The sequence below is a fragment of the Rhineura floridana genome, chromosome 5 (genome assembly GCF_030035675.1).
Source record: "Rhineura floridana isolate rRhiFlo1 chromosome 5, rRhiFlo1.hap2, whole genome shotgun sequence".
Taxonomy (NCBI): Eukaryota; Metazoa; Chordata; class Lepidosauria; order Squamata; family Rhineuridae; genus Rhineura; species Rhineura floridana.
The window spans coordinates 183,569,496-183,588,961 of NC_084484.1; the positions used below are offsets into that span (position 1 = coordinate 183,569,496).

General features: G+C 46.2%; 1 protein-coding gene across 1 annotated transcript in view; it reads right to left on the bottom strand.

Annotated features, from left to right (window-relative positions):
• The window catches only part of C2CD3 (C2 domain containing 3 centriole elongation regulator), an 81,686-nt gene that overhangs the window by 9,683 nt on the left and 52,537 nt on the right, over positions 1-19,466 (bottom strand). The window contains exons 26-32 of the mRNA XM_061629107.1: positions 17,179-17,243; positions 14,567-14,772; positions 13,480-13,610; positions 12,010-12,171; positions 10,054-10,265; positions 7,198-8,221; positions 4,141-4,249 (exon numbers count right to left, since the gene is read on the bottom strand). Coding sequence (XP_061485091.1) covers positions 4,141-4,249; positions 7,198-8,221; positions 10,054-10,265; positions 12,010-12,171; positions 13,480-13,610; positions 14,567-14,772; positions 17,179-17,243 — 1,909 coding nt within the window. The remainder of the gene's footprint in view (positions 1-4,140; positions 4,250-7,197; positions 8,222-10,053; positions 10,266-12,009; positions 12,172-13,479; positions 13,611-14,566; positions 14,773-17,178; positions 17,244-19,466) is intronic.

A 19,466-nucleotide genomic window follows, 5' to 3' on the forward strand; every position in this document is an offset into this window, starting at 1 on the left:
GGAGAGCACCGAGGATGGGCTGCTTTTGCAGACAGTTAAACCATTTTCTGTTTACCCTGTTACTTCCTGACTGTTGATATTTTTTTTATTAGTCTGTTGTAGTCACTGAAATGATAACACTTATCTGAATATTTGAATGGTTTATGCATATTGTGAACCTCTGTGAGATTTATAAATGAATAGCGGAGGAAACTTAAAATAAATAAAAGAAATAAAAGTCCCATCCGTTGGTGCGCTAGGGGGGTCTACAAGGGACAAAGAGGGGTCTTGGCCTGTGCGCAGAGGGTTACAGTTCAGAGGAAATGTACAAGCCTGGGACGAAGGAACTGAGAGGGGGAGGAAGAGATGGTTGGGGCTTAAAGTATGTGTATGGTGTGTGTGTGTGTGGGGGGGGGGAGTGTGCTTCAGCAATGAACAAAGCAAGGCCTGTAGAAAACACACAACATCTAGTGAGAAACTCAGAAATTGCTGGTATCTTTTTAAAAAGGTCTTTCCCCTCAACCTCTTGCCTTGCCCACAAATTCTTAGGACTCTGCATCAACACACAGTTTTTCTTCTTCCCAGAAAAGCAAGAGAAAGAAGGAGCATCAGCAGTTGTAAACCGGAGCCCTGTCCCAAGATAACTTGGAGGCACACTCAGGATTTTCTAACCAGACAGCAGGGACCTTTGCTTGCCTGTGACGTAGGGATTCCTGGGAGATCAGGCTGCTTAGAGGACCAAGAAGACTGAATGAAACAGACAAGGCTTTGAAGGGAAGGGATTCACCTTAACACAGCAGAGGGTTTATTCTCCTATTAATGACAGTGGCCAACACTGGCAGTGGCCTACAAGGCTTTTCGAAATAAACACGTTGCAGCCATGCGGTGGCACAGTAGAAGGGAAGCAGCCCACTGAACTAAAGGGACAATCTGCCCCAGTGGGGACCCCAAAGCAGTGATGTCGGCTTTCCGGAAAATTCTGAATCAGAACTTTTGTCAGTGCCCTAAATCTCCTGGAATCCAATTTAGCATAAGTATAATGTGCATGCCTGGTTCAGGTATCTAATTATATCAGAGTATAATATACAGTTTTAATGTGTATGCTTGAATCATACATATAGGTCTCACACATGCACACATTATGTTATTAATTCATTTTTACTAAACGAAGATATTTTGGAAATTTTTCCATGGATTCCACCGCGTATGGAAATGTGCTGTGCATTTGCTTTGCTTTCAGTTGCCATGGACCCTGCATCAAAAAGGAGTTCCCATTCCCAGGGGGGGATGTCACAGCTATTCTCTTTCAAAAATCTTCACTCAGCAGCTTATTAGTTAGCGTGGTGCTCTATGAAGTGGAATATCCAAATTCTAAAACCACCAAAGAGAGTATTTAGGGTTCCTTAGACAAGATCCACCAGGATCCTTCCACACATTTTCTTCCTGAGTCAGGCCCTTTTCTTTCAGACCACTCTCAACATTAAAAAAAATAAATCTAGAACTGGCTGCCTCATTTAATATCAGATCCTGCTCATTACATCAGGGTCATACGGTTCCATCTCTAATTTTACCCAAGCAAGATGTTCCCTCTTTTGCAAATGTTCTGTACGGATTCCACTCCCCTCCCCCTTAGGTCAAAGGGAGGGGAAATGAACCAATTAGACTTGCTTCAGCTGGGACTGGCAGCTGGCAAGTCTGGCTACCATAACAACAAGAATTTGCCCAGTGAAACTTACACCACCGGCTCCCTGGTTTTATAGGGAGGATGTAAACAAACATTCAGAGACCAGGCTATAAAAAAACACCTGAAGGAACACTCTTCTAAAGAAGCTAGCATTCCCTTTCAAGAGGCCAGTCTGAAAGAAGCAGATTTGTGCACCTATAGATTAACAACCAAATGTGTTTTGATGTGTTATTTATGAACATTGATTCCTCCTAAGATTTTACTACTCTCTCTCTCTCTCCTTTAACAGCCCATTTGGCCTTCTTACTCAAAAGCTTTTTGCTGTAAGCTCATTTGTTAAACCGACATCTCCTGTCAATTCCTGAAAATTTAACAGCAGGGTATAAACTTCTACAAGCCCCTGCCCCCAGTTCACTCACTGGTCCCTGTACTGCAGACCTCGCAACCCTAGCTCAGTCCCAGAAGTCATTCATGCTGGTGTGCAGATGCAAGAAACAAAGCCCTGTGATTACAGCAGTGGTGTAGGACCTGCGGTTGTACAAACAAGTTAGTTGTCTGAAATAGGGTTGCCAGGTCCATGGCCTGAGACTGATCCTGTATCTTTAGGAGAAGAGAAAGTCAGCCAAGTGCAGGTGTTCTTGCAACCCTGTAATGGGAAAAACCACAAGGTGGAATTCTCCCTTCCCCTTGCCCGACTTTTAAAGATACAGAAGACCTCTTGGTTACCAGGCCCAGCCTCCAAGAGGATCTTTCAAAGTTGTGCAGGGGGAAGGGAGAATTCCACCTTCTGGTTTTTCCCATTACAGGGTTACTAGAACACCTGCACTTGGCTGACTTTCTCTTCTCCTAAAGATACAGGATCAGTCTCAGGCCCTGAACCTGGCAACCCTATTGTGGACCAATTTGATACTCTCACCAGGTGAGTTTATTTCCAGTAAAATGGAAATGGACTGCCTTCAGGATCAGTCTCAGGCCATGAACCTGGCAACCCTAGTCTGAAACCCTTCACACCAACTCTTCAAAAGGCTGATTTAAGAGTGTAATCCAACCCCCTGGCCAGCAGCGGTGGGGCCTGCCGGCCTGCCACAGCCTCAGCGGCATTCACAGTGGCTAGTGCTGAAGGTGATGGGGGGGGGGAGATGAGGGAAATGCATATTGATGTGCCAGCTCCCAGTCTACTGCAGTGAGGAGGAACGGACCAGGTTCACTACAGTCATGTAATGGCAGCAGAGCTGGCTAAGGATCCAGCAGATCCGAGGCTAGCCTAGCCCACCGCCCCAATACCGTGTTTGGGGGGATTCTACTGGCTGTAGCTTCCGCCCACCCCCTCCTCACTGGTGAGCCTCCCCTGTTGCCGGTGGCCAGTGGAGCCAGGCATACCTGGAAGGAAGAACTCCTCTACCCCATCCAACCCCCCTCCAGCATGGTGGGTCAGAGGTTTGGATCGCTCTCTTAGACCTCTCACACAGGGCTCTGTATGTTCGTCAACCTCCTGCTGCCCCGCCCCAATAACCTTCCAGGCCAAGAAAATACAAACTTGGATAAATGATGCAAATCAAGTCAATTTAAAAAACAAAATGGTTTTAGAATGAGACTTGGGGCCTACCTAGTCCAACTTCTGTTTCCTAGAGTGTCCCAGCCAGATGCCTCCAGGAAGCCCAGAGGTAGAGGATGAAGGCCACAGCCCTCCTGACTGTTTGTTCTTGAAAATGAAATGGACTGCCTTCAAGTTGATCCCGACTTATGGCAACTCTACAAAGAGGGTTTTCCTGGTAAGCAGTATTCAGAGGGGAGTTACCATTGCCTTCTTCTGAGGCTGAGAGGCAGTGAGTGGCCCAAGGTCACCCAGTGAGCTTCATGGCTGTGTGGGGATTCGAACCCTGGTCTCCCATTTCATAGTCCAACACCTTAACCACTACACCACACTGGCTCTCGTTTGTTCTTACCACCTGGCATTTTCAAACATCAACTGCCTCCATGCACAACGGTTCCACTGGGCTCTTGTGGCCAAGAGCCATTAATGGACCTATTTGCACTTTAATCTGCTTACTAAATCTAACCTTTTCATTTAATGAGAAGGGACAAATAGCCAATAGCAATTCATGGCACCTGCTGGGCCAATGGAAATCCTGTGTGCTCTTCCATTCAGCCCTACTTTCTAGATTTCACCAAACACAACACTGACATTCAAGTCCATCTTCCCGGCCTTAATGGCTTAAAAGCTTGTTTTTAAGAGAAATATTCTGAGGATGCTGAATCCTGTGCCCGATGCCAAACTCCAGGCTTGTGACAACAGAACTGCCACATGCACACAGCACTGCCTGTGAAGCCGTCAATGAGTTGGGCTGTGCCCTTGGGAGAGCTCCTTCCCTCCTGCAGGCCCATTCTGGTGTACCTGAAAGTCAGTCCCATAATTTTATTTTTTTTTGGAAGAAAACATCCTTCTTGCAGAAAGCCCAAGAAGCCGCCATACTTACTTTGCTAGCAGGGGCCAAGGCAGCAGGAGGAGACACGCTGAGCAGCCGCATGGAGGCTTCCAGATGTTGCGGAGGAAGGAAGAAGTTGGGGACGACCACAGGGTCAGATCTGGAGGGCAGAGTTAAGGAGGAGACTCTTGAGGCAGGCTGGGGCTCCTGCTGGAAAAAGTGCTGCAGTACGAGTAGGCGTCACGCGCAGCCAGCTTCCTCAGCCTGCTAGAAAAGGATGGAGGTTGTGTAGCTGCTGCACCGGCTGTACTGGGCCTGTTTTGTGCACAGAAAGCCCACCATGCATTTGCTTTCGGAAGCCAGCTGGCTCTTTTCCTCCTTTCTGGAGCGGAGCACAGCTGTTTTTGCCACTGGGGATTCAAGAGGCAGCCTTATCTTAAGTCAGACCAATAGGCAACCTAGTAGCCCACCACAGACGACACTAAGAACTCCTAAATCCACTAAATAAAGGCCCCTGTTAATGGCACAGGGCACGGAGGAGGCTGCCGGCCATCTCTCTGCCTGGATCTACAGTGGCTTTGCCTCTGCCCAGGGGAAGGCCTTTCTGCTCTCTTGGCTTCAGATGCCAACAGCTCATTCTGTATTGTTTTACTGCTTGGTTACATTATTCTTAAATTGGTTTTAGGTATTTTTAGGTGATGTTTAATCGTTTTAATGCTGCAATGAGTTTAATTCTATTTTAAATGTAGATTTTTATATGTCCAAATTGTATGTACCCATTTTTAGTTGTAAGCCGCCCTGAGTTCCAGTTTTGGGAAAAGGGCGGGGTATAAATACAGACAATAATAATGATAATAATAACAATAACAATAATAATAATAACCATTTGATTCTTCCCATGAAGAGGCTGGTTGTATCTGCCCTTCTACTTGGGGGGGGGGAGGGGGAGAGCATGCCCAGAGCAATACCTTCTGCGAAAACATTTGAAGGGGTGGGGGGAACACCACAGAGGGTAGCAATTCGTCTTATTTTTATTTTTATTATTTGATTTATATCCCGCCCTTCCTCCCAGCAGGAGCCCAGGGCAGCAAACAGAAGCGCTAAAACACATAATAAAAACAGGTGTTAGAATTCATTAAAACAGAACGTTAAAAACATTTTTAAAAAATCTTTTAAAAAGGGTTAAAAACATTATTAAAAAAACATATTAACAAGCAATTCTAACACAGACACAGACTGAATTCTTACATTCTGTGCGACTCTCACTTGAGTGACTCTGGTCTGAGCAGACAGCAGTGCAGGTTCTGACAACCTGGGGCAGCGTTGGAACCCCTCTATACGACTAAACTCCTTTCTCACCTCGGGGGAAAGGGGATCCATAACCTCTCACTTCCCTCCTTCCCTGGGTACAAGAGTGCTGCATCTCCCGTTTGAACAGAACGTAAGAAATTGCCTTTTAGCAGCTCAGGCTATTCCCCACGTAGCTCAGTCTTGTCTGACTCTTGGTGGTTCTGCATGGTCACAAGCCCAGTTTCTTTCCTGTCGCCTGCTACTGGTTCCCCCTCCCCAAAGATGCAGGGGATTGAGCTTTGGGGTGTCACCATGCCAAGCACGGGCTCTGCCAACAAGTTATGGTATGTGTTGAAGAACTCTGTGCCACTTTGAACAGATACATAGTTATTTAAGGCTAGGTCTGAGAAAGCCAAGATTGTCTGCTGCCCTCTCAGCATTTCTCCAGGATCTCAGGTTCTGTATCCAAGATCATTTCAGATGGAAAGAACAAGGACTGAACCTAGGACCATCTGCAGAACTTGGCATGCTAATACTATTACTACCACCACCACCACCACCACCACCTTGATCTACTTGTTCCCCCTAGGAATCAATATGGTAACAAAAGTCCACACCATTTAAAAGAAAGCCACCATCTTGATGTTAGCTCACTGGGAAGGTGGGCTTATGGAATCTTTAAGATCTCAACAATGAGAAGGGTCGTTGGGCAGGGGCATGTTAAGGGTACTGAGGACCTGTTCTGGAGGGGATCCAGTAATCTTGATGCAGTTTCAACCCGTGGCCATTTGGCTGCGTGGAACAATTTTATCACCAGCAAGCAGTTGCAATGCTGAGGACACAAGAACATAAAAAAAGCCTGCTGGATCAGGCTGGTGGACCATCTAGTCCAGCATCCTGTTCTCGCAGTGGCCAACCAGATGCCCAAACAGGACCTGAGTCCAAGAGCACTCACCCCTCACCCCCGCAGTTCCCAGAAACTGGAGTAAACACATGCTGGTCTCCTTTAACAAAACGTTAAAATGTAACTTGCATAAGGTAGAATAGACTTGTGTTGCACAATGCCTCCTCCCAAAGAACACAGAATACTTCATAAAAGCTGCTAAGTGGGGTGGAGAGGCATCACCACCCATAACAAGCACTGAACGTTGTTTTCAACTGATCACAGATAGCATTTGCAAAGTGGCACGGCAAGGTTAGCAAGGCACTTAAAACACAAGCTTCAGCATGAACCTGTAGGGCAAATGCTACCCAGATCTGCTGCATGTGCTGTCCCCCATCTAAAGTGGAGCACAGGTTGGAGTCAGCCCTACCTCCAGCTTGTAGTCCTGTGGCACCTTTTCTGCATAGCTGCTGTGGCTGCCACAGCCTCCAGCTTGTCAAGGTTTCTACTGATGCTGTATACACGCATGAGATCAGCCTTCCCCAACCTGGCGTCCCCCACATGTCTTGAGCTGGCTGGGGCGGATGGGAGGTGGAGTCCAAAAAACACCAGGAAGGCACAAAGTTGGGGGAACCTGCATGTTAGATGGCACATAAGGAATCTGGCCACCAATATACTGTCTCTGAACGGGGTCGGCCCTTCAGAACAACACGGCTAGCGGCCCCTAAGAGAGACGTCCCGCTTTTGAACAGCCGTTTTTGCTACTGGATGATCGCATCAGGCTGTGTAGCACTGAACGCCTTAGACAGGCTTTGCCTGCTCCTGTTTGCTGCAGCAGGATTGGATCAAGAAAAAGGAAGCGTCCCCATGGGAGAGTCTCATTATTTATTCAAAGCCAAGGGAGTTTTCTCAGCTAACCAGGTGAAAAAGGATACAGCAGCACGCTGGGCTTCCGAAGAGGCTTACTGGACTCTTCCGGTGGGTTTTCGTGACTCTCGTCAGAGCAGCTTCCAGAATGCTGTCCCACTTCTGCTACTCCAGGGCAATCCTCTGCATTCAACTTAGTTCCTTCCTCCCCTCGGGGACTACCCTGCAATCCCACTCTCCCCTCCCCCATCTCTGGGGCAATGGCCTGAGTGGCTGCAGAGTCTCCTCCACCTCGGCACGAAATATGTGGCTTTCCATCTGCTCCTCTGCCCTGGATTTCCAGTGCTCCTTCCTCACCTGACCTTTGTCCCTCTGCAGGCCCATCCTTTGCTTGATTTGCAGCCGAGATGGGAGCAAGTTGGAACAGCTCTTCTGGACCACCCTCAAGGCTTTGCCTTCGCACATATTCATCACCCCCATCTTCCCTAAAGGGGCTGTCACTGGACCTAGAGGTACTGGGCACGCTCTGAGGGTCATCTGGGGTTACGCTGGACACAGAGCTGCTTCTGACACTTCCCCCTTTAAGTGAATGTTCATCAGTCCCTGCAAGACGGTCAGAACTCCTTGCGATTGCTGCTTCTTGGCCAGAATCCTCCTCTGCTTCAGAGACAAGGCTGGACCAGGGACTGGTTTTGTCCGTCATGGTGGTGATTTCATTCAGCGTTTTCGGCTCTATGACATCCTCTTCATACTCCCCTTCCTCCTCCTCACTGTGGGACTGAACAGCATCTTCCCCTCTAGGGCTAAGGGGAACAGATAAGGGAGGGTCACTTTGGGATGTGGCTTGGCCAAGGAATTCGTACAGCATGCCTACTCTGTAAGGAGATTTCCCAAGAGGGAGTGGAGGCTCTTTGTCTACAGAGGCACTGGGGGCTTCGTTCCTTGCATGGCCTTTGGGCATCTCAGTCCTAGCAGCTTCTTCTCTCTGGTCCAGAACCCCACCAAGGGAGCCATTGGCACTGGAGTATCTGCTACCATTTCCACCGGCTCCTGGGGATTCTTCAGCATTTTTCATTACATTGCTTTGCAAGTCTGTTGAAGGAAAACAGTTTCAGCATTCAGGGAGAGGTCAATACCACTGCTGTTTCTGCAGAGTTAAAGTACATGAATGGAGTCAAAGGATTCCTTGCAAGTTAAGGGTTGGGCTTTCTAATCAGGATCTAGCCTTCTCTCAACCCCCCCTTTCTAGAGTGAATCCCCCCCCATTCTTTGGTTAACATTAAACCATAGTTTAGCTCAGTGTTCCCAGACGTTTGGACAGCTGAAGCATACTCATCACCCCTGAACTAGAGTTGGAATTTACCCAGCCTCGGTGGAGCCCACTCCCTACGATTTCTGCAGAAATCTATTAGAAAGAGGCAATGACTCGTGCAGAGCAGTGAGTCATGGAACACCCTCGCTAGAGAAGTTCACCTGGTACAGTACTTTACTTTCTTTTCAGCAGTAGGCAAATATTTTATGAAAATTCTCCTGTGTCTTTTAACACCTTTAAATAGGCCTTTGCATCTGTTTAATTTTTTTTGATTAGCCAATCCCTTCTCTCTAGGATCTCAGGCAGGACTCATTCCCAGCCCTACTGGGAGATGATGAAGACTGAACTTGGGATCTCCTGCATGCAAAAGCAGGCGCTCACCTACTGAGCTATGGCCCTTCCTGGGTCATGTTAAGCCTCTGACTATTTAGGCACACCATCCAGTCAACGCAACATACGCATCTCCTTGTTTAGCCCTCACTTTTGCCCACTGGTACTCCTGGAGAGCAAGAGGGAGACTTATTTTTTCACAGTTATGAGCCTTGCATCTTGCCTTTATAGATCTTGACATTGGGCAGGCTATGTCCAAAGAAAGAAGCCAAACAAACTCCTTATATACATATTGGGCTCAGAAAAGAAAAACAAGACATTGCAGTGAAAGGAAATGAAGCACAAATGCCACCCATCTGCTCCAGAAGAGGAACATAAACTCTGATTACCTAGGAAATTACCCAGCAATATTGTGCCACCTGAGCCAAGTCACAATTTATTTAAAGAAGGAGTAAAGTCCCTTGTTTAGTTACTAGGTGAAGCCTCATTTCCTCTGAGCATTAGAAAACTGGTGTTCATTCAGCCAAGAGCAAGATCACAAGGAAAACGAAAAGGTCTCAGGGAGAAAGAAAGAGCTCAAAGGCAGAGCTCAAAGGCAGATCTCAAAGGGATGAGGGGCGATGGCAACATGTTGTGGGAGCAAAAACACAAGACAGTAAAAGAAAGAGCACAACGGCAGTCTCAACTGTAACTCTGTTCCACCACAGGGGACCCTTGAAAGCAGCCTGTGCGGCAGTCTCGAGAGAAGATTTTGGAGAAGGCTACTTAAGTAAAAAAAACAAGCACAAAATTAATGGCAAATGAAAAGACAGAGAACCAGGAGCAAAGAGCCTGGGGATCAAAGTTGTGGAGGAAGCTAATTACAAGGAAGGTTTTGCCAGCTTTCTACTCCTGTTCCTCCTCCCTCGCTCACCTTCTCAGGGCTGTTTTGGATGGGACAATAAGGGGATGGGGTGGGCAGATGGGGACAGGAGGTACAGCCGAGTTGTGCTTCCTGTTCCCCACACACTTCTCCATCTTATTTGAAACTGACCTCTGTGGTCAGTGGCTTCTGTTTACTTTCATTGCGCTCTGGAGAGCTTCATCCGGTGCTGGTTCACTTGTCATTGCCCCTCCCGATACTTCGTTTGAGCCTTCTTGCAGGTTTCTCCCTCTGCCTTAAACAGTCTCCTCCTCTCTCTGTCTGTCAAGCCACATCTCCCTCCCCTACCCCTTCTGAGGAAGGCAGGCTTCACAGCTGTGAGAAAAGGCACTCCCCCCCTCCAAATGATTCCTGTCTCACCAACAATCAGGCTGCTGACTTGCGAAACCAGATGCCTGGACTTCTCCAGCAGATGACATCCTTCTGAATCTACCACTCTGGAGGCAGGACTCTGGTGACTTGCACCAAGATCATCACCCACATTTCTGCACGGAGCACCCAAGTCAGGATAAGATCTGGTTAGCTTTTGACCGAAGTACCTCTGAATCTCATCCAGCTCGCTCAGGTTTCTCCTGGAAGAGAAGTCAGGTACAAAGCAGATCTCTCTCACTCAAGAGCAGTCATGGGCTAGCAGATGTAAACGTCTCATCACCATATATTCTATGTTCCACTCCTTCAGCAAATCCTTTCTGCAAAATGCCACTGGGTCTCAATTCTAGTCAGGTCTCAGCAGGGCTAATGCCAGGAATTAGCTCTGAATCCTCTGAAGTTATAACCTGCATTCTCCTTGTCACTGACTAACCACAGTTGGACAGCATGGCTCTGCATATCAGTCACTGGGAAAGAGCTATTCCCCTAATGTCTTACTTGTGGGTTTCCCAAGAGGCATCTGGTTGGCCAGACAGAATGCTGGGACTTAACAGTCCTTTGGTTGGATTCAGCACTCCTTACGTAGCATCCAACAGCAGCAACTTTCAGGTTTGACGGAGTAACTTCCAGGCAGATGAGAGCTCCACCAATGACCATCTCAGCTGCAACAAGGGAACTTCCTGGCCCACTCTGGCAAGCCTGAAAAACAGCTTGCTGCAATTTGTTCCTGAGAGATCTTTGGGAACAGTGAGCTGATAAGGCTGAGGGAATTCATTTATTGTGATGCTATCCCTACTGCTGTGCATGTTCATCCTATGGTCTTATACCGGTTGGCATTCTGTTAAATTTAAATTGATTTTAAATTGGTTTTGTGATCAATGATTGTGAGCCTCAAGGACCCCTCTTGGGCCAAAAACCCCCTGCGTGTTAAGTGGAAAAAACACAAGCCAGTCCAATAAACCTTGCTTGCCCTGCCACGATTCAATTGACTGCCCCTCTTCAACTGCTCCATTCATCTGTCAATCCATGAACTCTTTCACCACAGCTGTCCTGCCAACCTAACATGGACAATAAATTCTCCTTGTCACTGAATAACTGCAGCAGGGGAAGAGTTCACCCCAAAGAAATCTGGAATTCAGGACAAATAGTTTCCTGCTTCAAAGATATAGTTTCCTGTTCAGCACAGAGCCCAGAATATATGGAGATAAACGAGAAGTACAGTTCAAAGGACAGACTTTCCAGGAATGTTTCTGGGAGTATTCTTATATCTTAATCTTGATACGGGTGATGTGTATAATTTTACCCTGTAAAGTGTGCTTGCTATTAAATATTATTTATTTCAGGTAGTCTTACTCAGAGGAGACCTACTGAAATTAATGACTAACTTAGATTCATTTCAATGGGTCTACTCTCAGTAGGGCTCTGCTAAATACAACCTTTTATTTCCAAACCACCCTTTATCCTGTAGGATCCCAGGGTAGTTTACATATACTCAACTAAAATACATCTCATTATACAATTATCAAAACACTAAAAAAACCCCTCATATGAACAGAAATTACAAACACAGCTATTTCAATACAGAAGAAGGCTAATTTCAAACTATTGGGGTCCACATATAATCAGATTTCCAAAAGCCTGAAGGACAAGACACATCTTAAATTGACGCCTAAAAGCTGACAAAGTGGAGGACAACAGTAGCTTTTAAGGAAAGGAATTCCACAACTGGGGTGCTGTGACAGAGAAGGCCCGCCCTGGGCCACTGCACTACTGACCCCCTTGAATGTTACCGACCTCTTTGCTCACCCAAACTGCACAAAGTCTGTAAGGGAGCAGCACTAATCTGCAACTCTGTGAACTTCCTAAGGGTTGGGTTGCTATCTGTGCTTGCATATTTTTTGTAACCAGACTTTTCCAAGCTTTTTGCCGTCCGCAATGTGGCTTTACTTGAGAGTTCCGAGAAGGGAAGTGTGCGAGGAAGGGGAGAAGGAATCCAGCCTTCCACACTGGTGTGCGTTCCCTTCCGCTTGCTGCAGCGACTCATGGAATCGGCGGATGTTCTGCACATGCTCTTCATGACGAGGCATCCAGGACCCGGAGGATCCAACCCTGAGAAGGGAGACACATCGTTAGCTATTCTCAGGCCTGTACCTCTCCTTCCCTCACTCATGTTCAAGGACCTGTGGCATCGTTCTCTCCATCTTTGAAGATTCAAACACCATATACACAAAACCAGAGCTTGGAAAAGTTGCTTTTTTGAACTACAACTCCCATCAGCCCCAGCCAGCATGGCCACTGGATTAGGCTGATGGGAGATGTAGTTCAAAAAAGTAACTTTTCCAAGCTCTGCACAAAACCACAGCCTTGTACACCACTTTACTTTATTTGAAGAAACTACACACACTCCCCGATTCCATACTCAGAATCTTTAAGGACCTCCTTCACTTAGGGAGGCTCCCTTTGACAGCATGTGGTCATCTGGGCAGGGCTGGATGCAGGCAGATACATCAGCCTTTCCGTATCAGATCTGCAACTTCTCCTTCTAGTACTGCTTTGGCTTCTACCCAGCTTGCCAATTGCCCTTTTGGAACATGGTAACCAGAAACCAACCCTGCTGTTGGAAGTGGGTGCAAAGGAAAACAACTATTCCCTGTTTTGTTTAAGGAAAGAAATGGGGCAATGTTCCTCTAGTACTGAAACCTCTGTTTATTGTATTGGATTGTTGATTGTATTTTAGTGTTATTTTGTTATTCATTGTATTTTTATGCTATTTTATGTTCACCGCCCAGAGAGCTATTGCTAGTCGGGCGGTATATAAATTTAATAAATAAATAAATAAAGTGTAGGTAAACAAGCACATGCGTTCACACAAAGAAAACAAATGTTACACAATAGTGTTGATACGGGGGGGGAAAGAATGTGTTGTCAGTCAGAAGTGATGTCACAGGTACTCTCCAACAGGTTCATGAAAGATCAGACCAATGGCCCGTTTAGTCCAGTATCCTGTTCTCACATTGGCCAACCAGATGCCCCGATGGGAAGCCTGCAAGGAGGACCTGAGCACAAGAGCCCTCTCCCCTTCCTGCAGTTTCCAGCAACTGAAATTCAGAAGCATTCTGCCTGCGGCAGTGAAGGTAGAACACAGCTATCAGGACTGGAGCCATTGATAGCCTTGTCCTCCATGAATTTGTCTCACCACTCTTGCATGCAATCACATTCCATACAAAACACGAAAGAGGAATGAATGCGCAAGAGGATGGTGGGTGGCGGGAGACAGCAAAATATTGACGCTTGAGCGCTTGGGGGAAATGTGGTAGGCATTCTTCACAAATAATATCTGGAACAATTAGATAATTATTTCACAACCCCCAAAAGCAGTTGCTTGGAAAGGCCATTTGGCTCCCATTTTTTTCTTACCTCTCCTGATTGGTGGCATCAGGGCCCTTCAATGAGGAGCATAAAAGGTCGCCGGTGCCTCTTGTGGAGAAGCTGGGAAACGCAGCATACAAGTCCCTCACCTGGAGCGCAAAAGGGCTGGTTGTTGGAATCTGAAAAGCAATAAAGAGGGAAGGTGCAAGGAATCTTTCTGGAGCCGAATCAACATGTGGCTGTAACTTCTCTAGAAGCCACAAGACTCTGGCCCAAATGAAAGTTTTCACTTTGCTTTCCTTTTCAGAAAGAAAAAAAAAAGAAAAAATATCAAAGGGAATTTTGGACAAAACTATCTTGGGCCTCTCAGTATGAAACTGAATTTTATTGTTTCGGATTCTTAATTGATTTTTTACAGTTTAAAATACAATATAAAACAATTAATGTGCTCGTTTTGATTTATGAGCTGCTCAGGGAAGAATATGGGCACACACATTTAAAAGCAGCAAGAATGTTTTTTCTTGCCGCATTTTGAAGCAACTCTGTCCTTGGCTAGACACACTTCCCTTCTCCACTAGAGATCTTTCAGGACTGCCCACAGCACAGTGTTGGGCCAATCACTGTCTCTGCCTGAGCAACAAAACATTTCCATTGGCCACACCTGGAAGATAAATGGGTTCATCTACCAATCAGTTGCACAATCTGTCTGAAGCTGAATTTTTTAAAAAATGCACTGCAGCTGATCTGACCAGAGTAAAAAAGGGTGGAGTTTGACTAGTGTTGTGTGCCCCCATTTTCAGAAAACAGAGGCGGAGACGCACTGGAACCGGCACAACAGTAAGTGTGTCTCTACCGAACCTTTAGGTTCAGTTCCCAGAATCTCCAGTAAAAAGGATCTGGTCTGGGAAACAAAAACCTGAGATGAAAGTAAAGGTTAGACAGACCAATAGCCTGAGTATAAAAAAGTACAAAGAAGCTTCATATGTTCATAATATTTGACCAACGCTCACGTCAAGTCAGTGTGAGAAAAATAGAATGAGGAAGCTTCATTCCATGAATCCTAAGCAGCCAGTATGGAATATTCAGTCATTTTGTCGGCCAAGCAGTCAGAAACCCAATGGGGCAATGTACATACTGAAGATCCTGCAGCTTTTGTCTGGCTTCTTGCCTGCCTTTCTCCTCTGAGATGAGTGATGCTTTCAAGGGGGGAAACGGCAACTTTGATCTGCCCTTGACACTGTCCGCTGAAGTCCGTGATGTTATACCAGCCACAGACTAACCGGAAGCCAGAGAGGAGGGGGGAGAGATCCACTGAGGCAAAGCCAATCACCCGTTCAACATCTGCACAGAAAGCAGAGTGGGACGTCAACCATGAAATCATCTTTAAAACTCACACCCAAGTAGTTGTACCACAGTAAAAACCCTTTAAGAGGAGCCTTAAAGGGTCAGACCAAAGATCCATCTAGTTCAGCATTTTTTTCTCACAGTGGCCAACCAGATGTCTTTGGGGAGCCCACAGGCCGGACATGACGGCAATAGTACTCTCCTCTGATACTGGAGGTAGTTGTGACTGGTAGCCATTGATAGTCTTATCCTTCATGGATTGGTTTAATCCTCTTTTAAAGCCACCCAAGTTGGTCACCATCACTACTCCTTGTGGGGCCAAATTCCACAGTTTAACTGTGCTCAGTGTGAAGGAGTACTTCCTTTTGACTCTCCTGAATTTCCCACCATTCAGCTTCAGTGGATGCCCCCTGGGTTCTAGTATTATGAAACAAGAAGAAAAAACTTTCTATTCACTTTCTCCACATCATGTATGATTTAATGCACCTCTGTGATGTCCCACCTAGTTGCATTTCCTCTGATCTAAGCACTAAGCAACACAGTGCTACAACCAGAGACAAGCCTCTGTGTGGTCCTGTGGCTTGAACTTGGAATCACTAGATCCTTCCAGGCGGCCCTCTTCTAAGCACATGCGACAGAAGGAAGGTAACCATCCCACCATTCCAGGGTGACATTTTATTGTGTGGAATTTCACACTGTCCACCCGCCCCCCTTCGGCTGGGGCAGTCCTCCATGCCCCAGAGGAGGGAGGAAAATGGTACCCCAAGATCCCGAGTCTTGCTAGTGGTGGTAGGGGAACAGACTTCCAAGATACTTGGGTAATAATCGTGACAAAGTATGTCCTACTCTGTAAGTGTCCCGTTTCTGGCCACCATCTCTCAGAACCACTTGTCTGCTTTAAGCTACATGGCTCATCCTTTGTCTTCTGTTTGGCCTTCATGGGTAGATTGTATGTACTGTCGTCCCCCTACCAATCTCCCTTTTTGCTCTTGGACAGCTATTTCCAACAACAGTCTCTATTCATGGATAACACTTTTCAAAAGGATCACCTGAGTGCCCCCATGTGAGATTGAAACAAGATGACTCCAGGGCTGTCTGAATGCAGCCCTCAAATTAGGGCTGTTTGTATACAGTACACTTTTCTAATGCTGCCCACTGTCAGCCAGCCTGCTCTCCTTCTCTTTGCGTAATAATGTTCAAGGACACTGAAAGGAGATTGACTGCAGCTTTCCTTTGAAACAATCTTTCTGTTTTCCTTCCTTGCATGGATGATGGCACCAAAAAACAGCTACTCCCCCTAGCAAAACACACAAGTCACCATGGTTTGGACTCTCTCCTGCAAGCTGATGTTTACATTTTGAAGCCCTGAGGAAGCTCACGTTCTTCTCTAGGAGTTTTCATGCATTTGCCAGAGCCCACTATTTGAGCTATGGCGGAATCTGAAATTGTTGGGAAAATAAGGACTTGCAGCAGCAGGGAGATGCATTGCTGAGCAAGGGCTGCGCCTATCAGGCCACAAGAGAAGGATGGAGCAGTCATACAGGGAATGAGAAGATCCTGGCTCATGAACACTAAAGGGGCCTTTGGCATCACTGTCATAAGGACTAGAAAGTTGCTTGGATTTTGTTTTAATTAATCCAAACTTGGATGTGGAATGACAAAAAAAAGGAAAGTCCCTGCATATAAATCTCAGGTGGCAGCTGTGGCTAGGAGCCCCTTTACCCAGCTTAGGCTGGTGCACTAACAGAGTCTGGTCCTGATGAGGGCAGGCCTGACCATTGTGACCCATGGCTTAATTACATCTACCTTTGAAGAGTCTTTGGAAGCTACAACTAGTCTGTTTGTTTATTATGTTTATTAATATACGGTCACAGACCCATTCAAATAAAATAGTCAATAAAACATCAGAATAGTTAAGATACAGGAATATAAAAGTACAACATGAAAGAAATAACAGTTAAGAAAGACGAATCCTCTTGCGACTCCTTTGGGCAGAGAAGAGGAACTTAGCCACTGTCTCTGTTGTAGACTTGTTAAAACTAGTCCACAATGCTGCAGTGAGGATGCTACGGGTGGTGGGCTGGCTTCCAGGATCATATTACACCTTTCCTGAAAGGCCCGATACTAATTTGTTTCAGGGCACAAGGCAGAGTGTCAAAGAGGTGTGCCTCCTGGGTGTATCAAGCACTATTCTGAGCCTACCTTTCGCCTCAGAACACACACATGAGAACAGAAGGCCCAAACCCTTTAAAACTGGTTAGTGTCCAAGAGCTCATCAATCCACATAGTTGGATGCAAGGGCTTAATAGTCCTCAGTTAAGTATTGTGATTTATTAGCATTTTCTCTTGGTACAGAGTTTGGGGGTTGTTGGTTATGTGGTAGCTACATTTAGAGGACAATACCTGCTTTATGCCACACTTTGAAGACGAGTGTTTGCTGCGGATCCAACAGAAGCTCTTTGGAGAGTCTGCCAGGAAGACAAGAAGGAAACCAGAAATACGCCTTAGTAACGGTCAGACAAAACATTACTGAAATTGCAGTTATATGTCACATGGAAAGCTCTCTTGGTGTATGGGTAGTGATATATAAAAAGGAGGTCAAAAACCAGAATGCTAGAAAGATATGGCTTTATTCTGTGCACAAAGGCATCTAATAAATTCTTGTATATAAAAAAAGGTGAATTTCTGTATAAAATATATCAAAGCCCAACGCGTTTCAGCCTGTGTAGTCAAGCCTTCATCAGGGGAAAATAAATTCTTCTGTGAAGTATTATGACAACCTGGTATTTTCCTTATTGCTGTTGTCATGTTGTCAAGACATTCCAGTGAATGCTTCACACTTTTTATCTTGGTATGGGTAGTGATAACAAAGTTAGGTGCCTGAAAACTGCGGTGTACCATCTGTCAGTTCTTGCATTTGCTCACAACCCTGTAAGTCCTCACCCTTTACTGAAACTAAACCTAGCTTACTCTTACTCTCCTCTCTATAGTGCCTCACCTGTGGCAAGTTTTAGATTGCAAGCAGCAGCTTTTATGCTGTTACTCTGAAAAGTGCCATTCACTTGGATGGTGCTGTATAACTACCACTACTACTACCACCACCACCACCACCACCACCACCTACTTTCCTGCATTGAGCAGGGGGTTGGACTTGATGGCCTTATAGGCCCCTTCCAACTCTACTATTCTATGATTCTAGTACTACCACTAAATAATTGGGACCTGCAACAAAATGCTGCAGTGCACCTTCGCCTTCTAATATGAGTGCTCCTGTTCAGGTTTCCAGGCAGCCATTCCTTCCTCAGGATATTAATTCCCCCTGTCCCCCAGATTTATCAGTGGCCATGTTGTAGGTCTATTTCCGTTGGCATGCACCATAGGAACATAGGAAGCTGTCTTATTCTGAGTCAGACCCATGGTCCATCTAGCTCAGTATTGTCTACACTGACTGGCAGCAGCTCTCCAGGGTTTCAGGCAGGGTTGTCTTCCAGTCCTACCAGGAGATGCCATTGGGATTGAACCCTGGGACCTTCCGCATGCAAGGGGGACGCTCAGCCACTAAGCTATAGCCCTTCCCCTAAAGAAGAAGAAAATGTAACCACCTGAGCTTGCCATTAGAGGGAGCGATGGAGCAGAGGGTTTAATTTTACTCCATTTCCCTAAGAGAGTTGGAGATGTTTCTCTGGACAACAGCTGGGCACTATGACTTTGCATGGACTCTCGCCATCTCCCTGCAGATCATGGCAGGGATATTCAGGAATGGATAACTATACAGGTAACCTTGATGGGTGTAGGGTGGTGCCAACTGGGGAGACAATGCAATGGCAAACATCTTTGTTCTCAGAACAATCGACAGGCTATTGTTTGTTGAATTTCTGCAATGTCTCAAGACACAACAGCTCATCTTGTAACTATCTGAGTATTTGTCTCCACGCTTCTGAAAGCAGCAGTGGCCCAGCAGCCCAAACAGCCACTCTCATGGTCTTGAGGGCAAAAACATGGCCCCAAATGTTTCTGTTTAAGGGCTGTTTTTACATTCTATTTATATTCTATTTTGAAACCCACAGCACAGCCTATTTATCACCGTATATGTTCAACAATCCCTCAAAAACAAGAGCTCTGGAAAAAAAAAAACAGATTTGTAGGGTGTTTCTGAACAAGGATAACTCACTATCCATTCCCCCACGCCCAAGTCAGCTGTCATTTCAAAGAATCTTTTGGCATAGAATCTGAAGCAAATGACCAAGAATGGATTTTTTAAATTTCTGTGGATAAAAATGGATCTTGGTGGAAGGTAGGAGGGACACCTATATAGCCCACAAGCACTCCATGCTGCCAAATCTAAGCTTATTAAGCAGTAGGTAAGCTTAACCAAAGACCCTCCGTGGCGCAGAGTGGTAAGCGGCGGTAACGCAGCCGAAGCTCTGCTCACGGCTGGAGTTCGATTCCAACAGAAGGAGGAAGTCGAATCTCCGGTAAAAGGGGTCGAGGTCCACTCAGCCTTCCATCCATCCGTGGTTGGTAAAATGAGTACCCGGCATACGCTGGGGGGTAAAGAAAGGCCGGGGACGGAACTGGCAATCCCACCCCATATATACAGTCTGCCTAGTAAACGTCGCAAGACATCACCCTAAGAGTCGGAAATGACTCGCACTACAAGTGCGGGGACACCTTTACCTTTAAGCTTAACC